The sequence below is a fragment of the Passer domesticus genome, chromosome Z, assembly GCF_036417665.1.
Source record: "Passer domesticus isolate bPasDom1 chromosome Z, bPasDom1.hap1, whole genome shotgun sequence".
Taxonomy (NCBI): domain Eukaryota; kingdom Metazoa; phylum Chordata; class Aves; order Passeriformes; family Passeridae; genus Passer; species Passer domesticus.
In genome coordinates, this window is record NC_087512.1 from 53,583,182 (window position 1) to 53,598,099 (window position 14,918).

At 35.2% G+C, this 14,918-nt stretch overlaps 1 protein-coding gene across 1 annotated transcript in view; it reads right to left on the reverse strand.

The window, feature by feature from the left end:
* The window catches only part of MAN2A1 (mannosidase alpha class 2A member 1), a 105,266-nt gene that overhangs the window by 18,606 nt on the left and 71,742 nt on the right, over positions 1-14,918 (reverse strand). Inside the window, exons 16-19 of the mRNA XM_064403057.1 lie at positions 10,088-10,202; positions 6,417-6,550; positions 5,203-5,344; positions 2,161-2,294 (exon numbers count right to left, since the gene is read on the reverse strand). Coding sequence (XP_064259127.1) covers positions 2,161-2,294; positions 5,203-5,344; positions 6,417-6,550; positions 10,088-10,202 — 525 coding nt within the window. The remainder of the gene's footprint in view (positions 1-2,160; positions 2,295-5,202; positions 5,345-6,416; positions 6,551-10,087; positions 10,203-14,918) is intronic.

The window sequence follows — 14,918 nt, forward strand, 5'->3', positions numbered from 1 at the left end:
AGCTATTATGACAACTACCTTCTGAGTAACTGGACTAAAAAAATGTATGACTGCATGTCTAAGAAACAGAAAGAGAACTACCTTTACTTTAACACTGAAATAGTAACATAAATCAGAAAATGTTATGAATGTTCAGATATATTTTGAAAAACAAAATTCTAGAATATTCTAAATATATGAAAGGGGAATTCCAGATACAACAACAGAAAGAAAACGTTTCCTTAAAACATCTTGTTTGGCTCCTGAGGCTTGTGTACATTGGATCAGCACCTCTTGGACTGTGCCTACTCCCCCACAGTTCTGATTCCACTTTCTGTGAAATCCCTTCAAGAGTGTATAAGAATCAATTGCCTTTAAAGTCCTCTGCAGCCATTTAAAACCATTATAAGCTCAGCATGAAGAGTTAGAGGGAAAAAAAGATGCTAGAACACATGTTTCCAAAATACCTCACACATTTTTGATTGCAGTAGGTAACTGCCCCTTCTCTTTTGAAAGATTCTCAGTAACTTGTACAGAAATTTTCAAATCTGTAGGACAGATAATTTTAAGAAAGAAAGGGAATTACACTGTTATTTTGCTGAGATGATACCTGACTTGTATCACAAACAAGTTGGCAAACATATGCCAAGACACATGTAAATACTGTACTAACTAGAAAATACCCATGATGTTTAGGCTGCTTTGACTCTGAGGTAACTTTGAAACATTTTCTAATGGAGTGGTTTGGTCTGAAGCAGCAGCTGTTCTGAAACTGAGCTTTTGGCCAGCCCCACTCAAGGGGGAAGTGTGTTACCTTGCAGAGCAATCTCAGTGTGTGTGGACCACACATACCGAGATTATGCCTGTTCTGACACAAAAATAGACTGCATTGAGCAGGGACTGGACTGGTAATGTTTCAGAAGTGCCTGTTAGTGAGTTGTTTTATGGTTCTACAGAAAGCACCGAGACTGCACACTATGTCACTACAAGAACTATGGCACTAACTGATTTGATCTGCTTCTGCTGTTTCAAATTATTTTCTAATGTAAACATAGATTTCCATGTCCAATAATTCTTACTTATGTAAGAATTACCAGTTCCACATTCTAATTTAACACAAATTACCCTGGGTACTAAGGAATTTTTTGGTGGTAGTATAGATCCCTCTGCAGGTTTCCTCTTGCAAAGACTGAGTAACCTGTGCAATGCTTCTTGTCACAGTCAGACTGCTGCTGACCTCAGGTTAGCTTAGGCAGCTGCACATCACACTGCAGTTAATATGCAGCGTGCATTGTACATGATGAGGAACTAGAAAATCATAATGACATGTACAACCTGAAAAAACCCCCACTGTCAATCATTAAATGGTGAAAATTAGCTTTAAGCTTGATATTATCATCCTCTCACAGTGGTTAATGATAGCCATTATAAACCAGAATTAATTCCAATTTATCTGCATATTCATTAGGAGCTTGGTATACAACCTCTCATCTTTAGCTATGCAATGGTTTTAAAATATACTCAGTGCTGTCATCATGATTCTACTGCCTCAGTACGAAGATGTACTTCTGATTCTGTCCTTCTCAAAATCGGTTTTTTAAAAAGAGAGAAAATACAAAGAGCGGAAAGAAAATTGAGGTTATTCAAAAGACTAGGATACAAAAAGGCAAGATATGTGCAAATAAAAAAAAACCACTTACAACAAAATAGTCTCCATTTCCCTAGAATCATAATGAAATCAAAAGGTTTTTATGAGGTTTATAAGAGGTTTTCTTTTTCTACCCATTCAACTGAAATTATTTGTCAACCTTTGTTTAGACTCAGTTAACATTGTTAAGAAGCAGAACTCACACTAATTAGCAACTTTTTAGAGGCTGTTCGGTAAAAAAGTAATTAAAAAAGAAAAAAGACACTTCCACAATGGTACTCCACTCACATGTTAAAGTGTGACTGAGGAAGTAGGTACTGCAGGATTTATTTGAGGAATAGTGAGAGATGAAGTCTTTACAATGAGAATATGAAAGCAAGATCACAAAACTCAATTGGAAGCTACAATTTCCTTTGTTCTACAGCTCATGGAATAATTTCTTAAATAATTTTTTAAATGAGTTCTTTGCTGCTGCAGCAGAAATTAATATCTACACCTTATTTGGCATAAAATTTCCAGACAGTGAATCCTACCACATCTGTTCCATGTCTTCTTTCCAACAGCAGTCTGAAGACATTAGCTGTAATCTTGTTATCTTGAACACCTTGTCCAAGGCCACGGTTGTCATCCTGCATAAGCCGACGATCCATGATCACTTCCAGCTGACCTGAACGAGCAACATGAGGATTATACTAGCATCAAGAATAGATACGTGTTCCATTAAACATAAATAACCTCCTCTAAAATTTGACTTATTTTTAAAAAATCATAATATTTCTCTTGAGTTTGGAAGAGCTAGGGCTGATCAATATTGTTAGGGTTAGGGTTGATTATAAAAGCAGTTAATACCACTGGACTGTGGCTGTTTATAGCCTTCAAAAAATTTGTCACAAGCCTTTCTGCAGAATGTCCAGCAATTTTTACTTTCCGAGTTTAAATAAAAGTTGAATATGAAAAATTATTACTATTGACTACTACTTGCAACAAGGATACTTGGCAATCAAACATCCAACATAAGAATCACTCCCAAGTATAAGAGACCTTCTGCAAAGGAAGTATCTTCAACTTGTACTCCATTCTTTTGTTTCACATTTGAAGTCAGAAGGAATAAAAGCTATCAAGAGGGGTATAGAAATACTCACGATCACTTCGTTCTTGTATGGATAACTTCACTTGTGGGAATAGGAAAGAACTTTGCACTGGATAAGCACTGAATATGAAATTTTGAGTTTATTCTGAACTGCAGCATGGCCACTCAAAATAGCTCTTTAAGCATGATGTTAAATTATATATAACCTGGACAATGAAGTTCACATTTTTTTTAAGTGTCTGTCTCCAGAAGGAAACCAGATCGGGGCATGAAATTAAGGCTGTTATGTTTTTTGCACAGTGAATCTTCAAAGAAGTGTACGTGTTTCCTAAATAAAACAGAGACTGAAGTGTTTGCATCCTGAAGAAGTTCACAATTTAAGCTTCTAGAAAAGGCTGCTTACTAAGGCAGTCTTTTTTTATATTTCAGTGTTCTACAAATACCCGATTTTCTCAAATACTTGTTCTTCCCTTCCCTCGAGTACAAATAGATTTTGTTTATCCAGGACAAAAATCAGCTGACAATGAGTAAGACAAAAACCTCCTATCTTTAACTAATGTACTGTTCATGTAACTTTCAGATGGTGGGTTGTGCCTTGAGGCATACCTGTGTCTCACACACAGGCACACAGCTACTGAGGTTTGCTTGCGTAACTGTAAGATTTTTAAATTTTCTTCTGTGATCCCTCTGAGCTCCTGAAAGTCTTTCAGAAAAAATATCATGAAACATATGACACTCAGCAGCCACTGAACCTTCAGCTTCATTTCTGTTCTCTTTTGAGGAATCCAACATGCCTTCAGGACAAGGTAGCCAATTTAGTAATTTAATGAAATATTACTTAATGATAACAAATCAGATTAATTAATTCTCCTTTTTTTCTTAGTGGGCAAAGAGTAAATATTTGACATTGGTGTAGCTTAAACTACATAATACAATTTGTCAAGGAGTGAAATGGTCAAGAAATCAATGTCATCTTAGGTATGGGATACATCTGTTGCTCTTTTATTTAACTGGAGTAGGTGAAAAGCATATAATGTCATCTGAGAGATTTGAAACAAGGGATCACAGAAGGTCAGTTCCTCCCTGATGCTTAACTGCAAAATGTCGAACAGTGCTACCCTTAACTTTGCCAATGTGATGGCAGACAGTGGGAGTGTCTGTGGATTTAGATGGTGCATTATCTTGTGATGCAGAGACTAAGATTGTTAAAGAACAAATACAGATACTATTATCAGGTAACAGAGCCTCTGCAGACTAATTTAGTCTCTAACACCCATTTAATGAGTGCTTAACAACAGTGGTGGTGTCAGGGTCATTTACAGGATTAGGCCAATAGGAGTTGGGTTTCCAGCAAGGGGAGGCATAAAAAAAAATGTGGTTTGGGTCTTGTATCTGGTAGACTTGGGAGAAAAGGCTGGTATTTTCCACCATGGTTTTATTACAGCATCACTGTATAGGTCAGTGTTAATTCCTTACCCTAAAGTGAATTAGGTTTGCTAATACTGCCACCAATCCAGCATGGTATTCATGCTTTTGTAATAACAGAGTATTTATGACATTCTTCTTAAAAGAAACTGTGAAGTAGGTTTTGGTGCAGTTTCTGATGGACTCTTTCTCTTCTGAGTATTCTCTCCATTATTGTCCAAAATCATATAAATTTAAACTGACAACATATATTATAGCAAAGAATTATACATATTAAGTTATAAAATACCTTATTTTGCCCACTACCTCTAGCTTTATTTGAATACTGCCCCCATTCTGATAGAATGAATAACTGTTCTCTATTTCTAGTCCTCCAGGCCATTCATCATACCCTTTTCTGCACCAAGGAGCAAGACTGTGTCTCTTTTGGAATTCTTAATATGAATTGATTTTTCTTGTCAACATATTCATCAGCTCTGTCAAACTAACCATTAAATTTGTGAGGTATCATTTTGCTTTAGAAGTACATTAACTCTTACCCAGGGTCATATTTATCCTTTATTTCACTAACAGTAATCTTCAAAATAGCTGCTGTTGTTTTTCCTTGAGAGGGAAGTTAGGCTATGCTGTATGTACCTTAAGACTAGTGCTGTATACAGTAAACCAAACAAACAGAACAAAAACCATGATCAGCATCCTTCTTAAGTCCTCTCCTACCAGGGCAGTATGAAAAAGAAGAAAGTCTTTAGTTCTGTTATTTCATTCTACCAGAGTTCTTTAGTGAAAAACAGCTGGTTCTGATAATTTATTGTTCTTTCTTTTTTCCAATCTTTTTCCTCTGCCTCTAGTTTGAGAGAGATCTTTCATTGAAGATGACACGAACTCATGTGGGACCAACCTCTTCCTTCTCTGTTACAGACATACTCTAAAACTTGTCAGAGTTGGAGAAACTTATTTCCTCTCTTCAAATGCTTGTAGGTAAGTACAGTAATCTCTGAATTAACTATTTCAGAATATCGTGAAGGAGAGACCTTTGTCATATCTTTCATCTTATATTTACCATTTTTCAAGCTTGCAACACCTAGAGACTGAGCTGAATGAAGTGTCAAACGAATGCCAGCTTCTTGGATATAAGCCATGGTAGTCATAGGATAGATATTTGCTTGAAGAGGCAACTTGCTCATCGTCAGTCTAGGCTGGATCTGCAATATGAACACAAACTTCAAAAACATACATTCTTTTTATGCAATTAAATTTCAAAGACATTTTCAGACATTTATCCCATGTGCTTTAGAAGAACAACCATCACAAAAGCATTCACTCAACTGTATTATTTAGCTTTTTTGAGATTTCTGGCTAAAATTACCACTTTGGAAATGGCAGCTTCAGTGTACTTTTAGATCAAAGAATATTAAAAAATCGTGCAAGATTCATCAAGGGAACCTACAAAAAGGGAATCTATAAAAAGGAATAATCACAGTTATAAAATGAGAGAAAAAAATTTCTCCTCTAGAGAGCAAGCAATGAATAGATTTAAGGTAGGATAAAAGGAATTGTTGGTTTATAATGGGCACTTATTGAAGTGCTGTTTAAATTCTTGAATGGTATATAACAAGTGAGTAGTTGTATTAAAATTACTTTCAAGTTTAAATATTCACTGTCTCCAGCAAATGCAGTAGTACCAGTAACTGGAAAACCAGTCATCTTTTACTCAGGAGTCGTGGTCTCCCTGTATTTGCAAAACTCTTATTAGCAAGAAAGGAAGGTAAGGAAAAACAATTTTTCTCTCTTTTGTGTGTGCTGCACAGTTCAAGTTAAGACAATAGCCCTTTCCTCAGATGTATTACCAATAGAAAAAGCATAATACATCAAAAATACATCATTTATTTCCAATACAGCAGCAAGCAGCTGTTCACTAGGTGTGGTCCTTATACATTGTGCTATCCAATGGGTTCTAACTAAACAAAGCAGAGGAAAAGAAGTCATGCATATATTTAAATAACTAACTACATGGTGAGTTGTCATAACTTGTTGTATTATAATTCTTCTCTTTAAAAGAATTTAAAGGAATATTCAACAAACGTCTTAAAAGCACACAGTTACTTCTTAGTCTGGTCTACATCAAATTTTATAACAGGTATATTTTTAAAAAGCATTTCCCCTTTTAAATGATAAGTGCAGTTTAACACGTGAGTTTGATTAATATAAGCTCTTTACATTTAGACAGTCAAAACCTGACACCCTAAGCTTTTACAATTAAAAGATGGTAATTACCTGATATCCATTAAGATCAGTATAGAATCTATTTTGACTGTTTATGTCGGATGAAATTCTCATTGCAAGTTCACGATTATATTCCCCTCTTATGTCCACAATATTGGAAACTTCAAGAGACTGACCTTCCAAACCTACATGAAAAAGATGCATTTAAAATCTCTAAAAGTGATTGCTACATGTATAAGAATGACTGTGCTCCCAGGACACAGTGATCTAGATTTTGTTTTTTCTTATACCTAATCAGACGTTGGAAGACAGTTCAGTTATGCAACAGATGATATAGCAATATTTCTAATTTGCTACAAATTGAACTGACAGTATGAAAGAGAGCAGTGAAGAGGAACAGGAGCAATACATGAAAAGAACCACTGTGGGTTCCAGTAAACCAGTAGGGAACAGCACACAACTGTTAAGTGTTGTCTTTAAATAAATTTGCTAGAGCAAGACCTGGCTCCCCTTCACTCTTAAGCAGCTGTCCCCATTCCCAGACAAGAATGAAGTTACTAGATTCTTAATAGAACTGTTCAACTGAGCAACAAACTTTGAGCAGCTCCTTTAATCAAATGAGCAAGAATCTTCCTTAAGGACAGTGAATTAAGAAATTGGAACTGATACAATCACATGCAGGACACAAAACTTTGTTGACAGGGAAAAGGTTCGTATTTATTAACAGACGGATTAGGTGTCTGAAAATTCAGACAAGTTGTTCAGTGAGTTAGGTTTTTTCCCTACAGTGCCTTGTACTAAAAATTAAATACCTTTAATAATAACCTGACCTTTTCAAACAGTTCAAGTCACAGTCTGAAGTGGAATCATACCATCATTCAGCCTCACCACTTCTACCCTTTCTGTAGTCTAATGGGACTAATGATTGCAATAAGAATTGCACCAAGCAGAACACAGATATGTACTTGTTTCCCCATCTATTTTAAAATCTAAATGCCACCTGCAGAAGTACAGCAACTGTTCAAATGTTAACATTTACCAACGGTTATTAAACTTCAGTGCTAAATCAAAAACACTTTGTTCAGCTAATTACTTCTATTTTCCCAAACCTAGTATGGAATTTGCAGATTTATATGCTCCACTTTTGATGTTCCCAGTTATAGATTTTCCAAATATTTCAAGTATTTTTTCCAGATATTTAAAAGCATGAGTACATTAAAGAATAATGCAGTAATTTAATTTAGACTGTCATAATTTTTGTACTGCATAATTTGAGAGTATACAAAAATAAAACTATGCAGAAAATAAAGTATGACAAGCTTCTGATAAAAAGATTAACATAATTATGCTAATATCAAAACCAGATGCCAATGGCAGCAAAAGTTAAAAATCACTCGGTGGTCAATTACTGAATAGAGCTGTCAACCCAGAGTATTTTCTGCCCAAAATAAACAGAATTTTAAAGCCAAAAGTGGTAAAAGCTATTTTCCCCAAAACTGCTGAAGATGTAGGAGTTGGGAGTACTATCTAACAGCTGGATTAGCCACACAATCAGTCTTGCTACCCCTTGGCAAGCAGGTAGGTTACAACAGGATATGAGATTCTGATTTGAAATCAAAATGCATTTATACACATAGTGATTTTTCCCACAAGCTTTGTAACTGTACATGTCTAGTAAGAATTCAAAGTATCTTCTTTTAATTGAAGCAATGCTATATAAATAACTCCCCTTACAAAGCCAAGGAAATAGACCTCAGCCAAACAATGATGCAAAGCTATGAAATTTTAAACTTTGAAAAATAACACTTTAAGAAATTTAGATAAAAACACACCAAAGAGCAAACAGACAATATATAAAATATATTTTGCATAATTTTTTCTTGTCAAGTAGAAACATGGTACAGGACTTACCCGTGTACACTTTACATTTGTAATGGTGTAAGTATTGAAACATTGTGATGAATTAAAAATTGTCAGAAAAACCAAAGGAAAAAAGTAGACAGTATACTCACAAGAAAAGATAAATTTAAGTGTTAGGAATTGGCAAGCAAGTGATTTTTACTGACAACTCATTTTCTTTTAACTGAAATACTTCCACCAGGTATTTAGTAGCAAATTAAAGAAAAATGAGTACTAAAGAATAATCCACTTTAAAATAACAACCTCTTCCTATCAACAAAGAAAAAAAAAGGCTTTTCAGGCTTTTTCCCTTGCTGAGAATTTTAATTTACTAAAACTCACACTGGAACATAACTTTTTTTGCACATTCTTGGCAACCTGGTACCTCTTGACCTCAAATCATCTTTTTCCATATAAGATGATTTTAATAATTTGTCACATAAAACAAATATATATATATAGTCTTGAATATATGTTGTGTTTCCTTAGGATGTTCAGCAAAGAATGCAAACTCTTGGCTTGTGTTCCTAAGGAGTGTGAGCTAATGTTTGATCCAAAACTACTGTATCAGTGGGAACTGAATTCTGATGATCTTTTGGCATAGGTATAAACTCCAGCAACTTCATCCTTCAACGTACACATGTCACAAAAATGAAGCATCTGAATCCATTTTAGTTCTGGATTGAAATACACTAGAACTAAAATAAAACAAAAAACAAACAAACAAAAAAAAATCAAAGAGATGATGTCATTCCTATTTTTTGAGACCTAAAAGAGAAGAGCAAGCAAGACTTTCAAAGTACTTATAACTTTGTTTTAGAAGTTGTTTAGGAAAAATAATTAAATATGGAAAATAGGATTTTAAAAAACATGAAGACAATTTTGACTCCTACAGTAAAGTTGGTAATACAAAACAGGTAAGTTACCTCAACTGAAAACATTAATTAGTGATTCTTTATTTCAGAATAATTCCAGTAAATATAAATAATGAATGCATGTTTCTTAATTACAGAAAGATACACTTAAGCACGTTAACTCAAGTTTCCTTATGAAAATAATTGTATACAATTGCACCATGATTTCCTCCCTCTTACATATTTCAATGGCTAATTCCATCAAGTTTTTCAAGTTTTTTAGTGGCCAATTCCATCAAGAAAGGGTAGAGAGTTTCTAAAATTACTGCTTACCTAGAATTTCCTTAGAAATCAGTAGCTGCACAGTAGAGAAACAAGCAATTTAAAAAGAAAACTGAAGGAAACAAAGGAAAACTAGTATGATGTTATGTCCTAAGAGCCAAAAAGTTGATGTTTGGTGCTGGTGCTTCTCAAGAGACAAAGACAATTCTGTCATGAGCTCTCCCAAGCAGAAAAAGGACATACAAAGGGAGATAATAAATAACTAAAGCCTGAAGTTGTGAAGTAAACCAGATTTCTCTATTAAGATGACTGATATACATTGTACTTCCATCAGTAAACGTGAAACTATGAAAGAAACTATGTTCTTACATTCTCTCCAAGGTATTTCATTTTTTTTTCTGATTTGCAAAATGTGTAGCTAGTTACAGCATTCAGATGAGTTAGTAAAGTCTGGAGACATATTTCCAACAAATCTCTTGAGTTTAAGCATACCAGCTTAATGAATAATATGACACTCAGAGAGACACCACAGTACACAGTGAGAAGTGTATGGAGTCAATACAACCTCAGCCTCATGAACTCTGCACTAGTACAGAGATGCATTTAAACATTAAAAAGGCAGGTAGGATCCAAGACCATTGTGATGCAAAATGACTGCCAAGAGAGACAGAATTTCACAATTCTTACCCTGGATTTTATACAGCCGCATGGTATGTGTCACGTGGTGAAAAAAACAAACAACTTCTGAGAAAATCGTTCCATGAGCAACTCTTATGGTAGGTGGGTCTGTAAAAATATAAGGCTACAAAAAGAAAACAGAAAGTCAGAGTGAGTATTTTGGAAATTTTTCATAAATGTAGTGTCAATAAATTAAAGTATTTAATAAATATTAAAACAGTGGGTTCTTAAACCATTCTAGATCTAAAACACTGGAGATTAAAATTTATTCCTAATCTGAAATTCAGCAACTTCTCTTCAGAGTCCTATATTCTTTTCAGCTAAAAGGTTAAGTCTCATTACACATCTCACAAGTATTTTATGAGGATTAAGTGATACAAGGTCTATAAACAAGGACATGAATGTATTGATATTGCATCAGGATTGATTTCTTTTGCTAGCAAAATTGTAACCACTAACCATTAATTCAACACTGTACTTTCAAAATTTGGTGCACGTGGTTTGACTACCTCCATAAGTGGTACACACGGCACAAGGAAAGCCTCCCCTACTCTGCTGTTTAGATCAGTTTGCATATCCTTTGGAAAGAGAAGAGAAAGCTTTTTCTTCATCACAAGCAGACACAGTTGTTGCCAGTGGAGCTCTCTGGAATGCAGGGTAGGGCTGGAAATCATTATGAAATATCAATAAGGACAGTGGCTTACTACTCATGGCTCCCACAGACTGGGGCAAATTTAGCATATTCACAGTCAAATCAAAGAGATGAAAAAAATATCTTTCCATGTAGTCACAGTATTTAGAGTCTTGGCTAGGCAAACAGTGACTTTAAAAAAAAAAACAAAAAAACATTGATCCCACACTAAATTGTGTGTACCAGATGGAAATAAATGGATGGCTGCAAAGGTAAAAATTAATTAAATACTGAGTGTACAAGCCAAAAATGAAAACACAACACATGCAACTACTTCAATAGGGAAACAGCTGTAAATAAAGACTTCACTCACAAAAAATGCATCCCAAATGCTTGAAAAACACATTATTCAGAGGGATCTAGGCAGAAAGCTCTCAGAGGGTGGCTGTCTTACTTCTGTATATAGCAAAGCCACAAGGACAGAGCATGGTCTTTCTTGAAGAAATGACACCAAAGAACAAATGCATCTTGAGGAAGAGCAGAGATAAAGCTCACATACATACAGACAAAACACACTAGAGAAGAGCAAGTACAGGTAAATATCCAATATTCTTTGAGCATATAACCGTATGTATAACAGGAAAGATTTCAAGAAGTATTCTATAAAAGAAAAAACTGAAAGGGGTTTTCAAGGGCAAAAAGCTCACCTTTTCTATTCACATACTTATTCTTAGAGCTTCAGAATACTCTTTAATAAAAGCTTTGCCAGAGCTACAAGAGGCAACTCCGCAGTTATCAACTACAGGAATATTTTGTACAGGAGTTTGGAAGAGAAATCATAGTTACTTACACTTTGATAAGATTGTTTGGTTTAGGGAGAAAAGGCTTTTTCCTACAGAAAATTTTATCCAGTTAACCAATAAAAAAACCTTAAAATAGTGTTTTAGATTTCTTGATAGTCTACATGAAAAAATTATGCAATACTTCCACAGGCTCTTGTCTTGTCAATAAGACAGACAAATGTTATCTGTTATGCAAAATCCATTTGCTAGGTGAGAAATACAGAAGGAATATGGTGTTCAGGGGGCATATTAGATAGATGAGCTAATACACTGAGAGAAATTTGAAGACCTTAGGTTAGAACGTCTTATTTCCATGAAAAACTAACAATACCCATAACTGTAGACTGAACTCTCCCCTTCTGGCAGAAGAGACTGATATTTGCTTTTCTATCACATATAGGCAGAGAAGACAAACTAATTTGATCAGTGACTACCTGGCTTCTAGAAGTTAAAAATCTCGCAGAGGAGGAACTGGATGACCAAACAAATGGTGGAGTAATCAAACCCTTCAAAATCCTCCCTGCAGAGCAAAGCAAAATGAAGATGCTCAAGCTAGCAAAGACAGACTGAAACAGCACCTAAAGGAACTCTCAGAAAAGGACCTGAGAAACCTGAGGTCATCAGGACAAGCCAATGACCTGTGACCTAGGAGAATGTCAGTTACACAGAGAGCAGACTGCCAAATATATTCTGTTATCAAAGCAACAGAGATCTTATGGTCTTGTGTTGTTTGTAAGAGTATTTCTTGCTCTGCTCTTATGGAGCTAGCCAGCAAAATGGAGAGATGCTGGGTGAGTGACAGGAATACAAAAGTCTGTGCACTTACTAGAAAAAAATTACCTGAAGTAATTTCAAAAATCAAAAATTTAAAAAACCTAAACCCAAACATTTGCAGGAACTCTTTTCCATTGAGTTTTTTAGTACAAAACATGAGTATGATATTGACAACAGCTATCAAAATACACAGACAACTGATATGAGATTAATATACCAGCTCTCAGATTCTGGGATATTGCCACAAATATTCAGTTCACACACCTGAGGCTCCAGGCTGCACATGTAGCCAAATCAGCTCCTCTTCTGAAGATAAATGCAACTTATTACAGACCATTCCAAACTAAACAGAAAGATGGGCTGATGGAAAAGGAACTGTTATTTTGCAGATATTGCCCAAAACGAATCAATTTTTTAAAAATAATTGTTCTTAATTTTGCTAGGACATGCATTGAGTTTGTAAGCCTCCAATTCAGTCACAGTGCTAGAAAAGGCACTGAAAAGGAAGGTGGCTTACAAAAGCAGATGCTATCATGCAGTTTTGGGGATCAGACAAGTTCTTTCTTATGAAAGAGTGGCAATATCATGTATACTCAAGTTCTCAAGGATGAGTTATGTTCCCTGATTATTGGGCAAGCAGGAAAATTAAAGTAAAAATATGGCAGTGATAGAACAGGGGAGCCTTCAAATTCATATTTAGTGCTTAGAAAAGCACCAATCCTAGAACTTGATTTGTTGATGGTTACCAGGAGAAATACCAGGAGTTCAGAACCTATAAAGAGATAATTGCCCACCAAAAACATTTGAATCAATCAGGCTTTCGCTTTTACACAGGAAAACATCTTTATGCATTGAATATTCAATTATTCTAGTATCACTGTAAAGATCCTTGGTGAGATGCACAGGTTTGTGAAAGGATCCTGGTCCTGGATCTGAAATACAAAGGTACTTTTGATGTGAAAGTCTAAGGCAATGTGGCAAGAAGAAACAAAGATAGATATTCGCAAAACTGATTTAACAAAGCCCTTGTCTCAATTCAGTGTTAAGTCTGCTTTGTAAACAAGCATGGACTAAAGGACTTTCCAGCATGAAGTAATCTGTGATTACTCACACCTTGAACTGGAATAAAAATATGTTGCTTTCATATCCAATGGCTAGTCTGAAGACTCCACTTTCTAAAGAGTTAAAATAATAGCTGCTGTAGTATCTATTCCCCTCAGCTCAAGTGGAATGAACTCCATTGTACAAGATGCAGCAGCCTGTACAAGATGAGGCAGCTTTGTTGAGCCTGGAAATCAGTATTTTTCAGAAACAGGACAACAGAACTGTGGGCCAAAGGGTTCAGAAATTATCTTTCTGTACTCCTATTCAAGAGAAATAAGACAATCTTTTTTTGGATTATATCCAAAAAATATTGGATATATTGGATATCTTGGATATCTTTTGGAAAGATAGTGGGCAGGACACCTGGGGAGAAGCTAGCTAGGAATTTTAAGGGAAAAAACTTGGAACAAAATAATACCTCATGAATGCCTATAGTATATTAAAATACTTAACATGAAAATGGGTGCCAAAGGGTGTAAATAACTGGAGATACACCTTCACCAAAATATTTACTGGCTTGTATAGAAAATGGCATGGTATATTGCAGCCTGGTGGCAGAAAGCATGGGCAATTAACTATTCCCCTTGTGGACAAGTAAAGCACTCCTAACCATTTTAGTCTGCCCAGGAAAGTAGGTAGTGCAGCACACTGTTGGTTTGGGTGCCAAAAAAAACTATGCCCAGGGGAAAGTTTTCAACCACACATGAAATGTTCTGGATTGGTCTAAAATTTAAAAAGAGAAAAATCACAAGTCACAGCCTGCAGGAAAAGGTGTTTCTGCAATCTGCAATAGCAGATTGCCCCTTTTTGGCAGGGTTTGAGGTTAGACTGAGATAATATCATGTATTTCAACTCTAGCACTAGAGATCCTGCAAGGGAAAAAAATCTGTTTTCTTCTATATTCTGTTAGTACATAAGTACCTATGGGAACTAGTACATACAAAGAATCACAGAACCAGCTGCCTGAGGGAGAATCAAAATTTCCTAGTCTGAATGTACCAAAACCCATCATTTTGATACTGAAAAAAATTATTTGTAAAACAAAAAAATCAACTATTCACATTGATCCCACAAACACTTAGCATCTGATGCTTTGACAAAAACTGCTTTGCTCTATTCCCTATTGATAACAATCAGGACTAGTAAGAAGTCATCACCTATTGACTTGCCTTGAATATACAGAAGAAAACACAGACATTTAACTGTTTCAAAGTTTATTGAATACTGTAGGTTTTTTTCCCATTGATCTAAAAAAAATGAGTTGGACATTCTTCACAAAATCACAGGAGTTAAAAAACATGTTTTGTCTTCATGAACAGGACATTTTATTTATATTTATTGTGAGGCTCAAGGAAATCACTTCCTTCCAAACTTCATTAACACTGTCAATCAGTCAAACACTGCACTGACATAAAAAAAAAAAAATAAGATGCTGCCTTTTTCCTTTGCTTTCTTGCCTTGTTTTCTGTTTTGATTTTGCAGGAAAAAC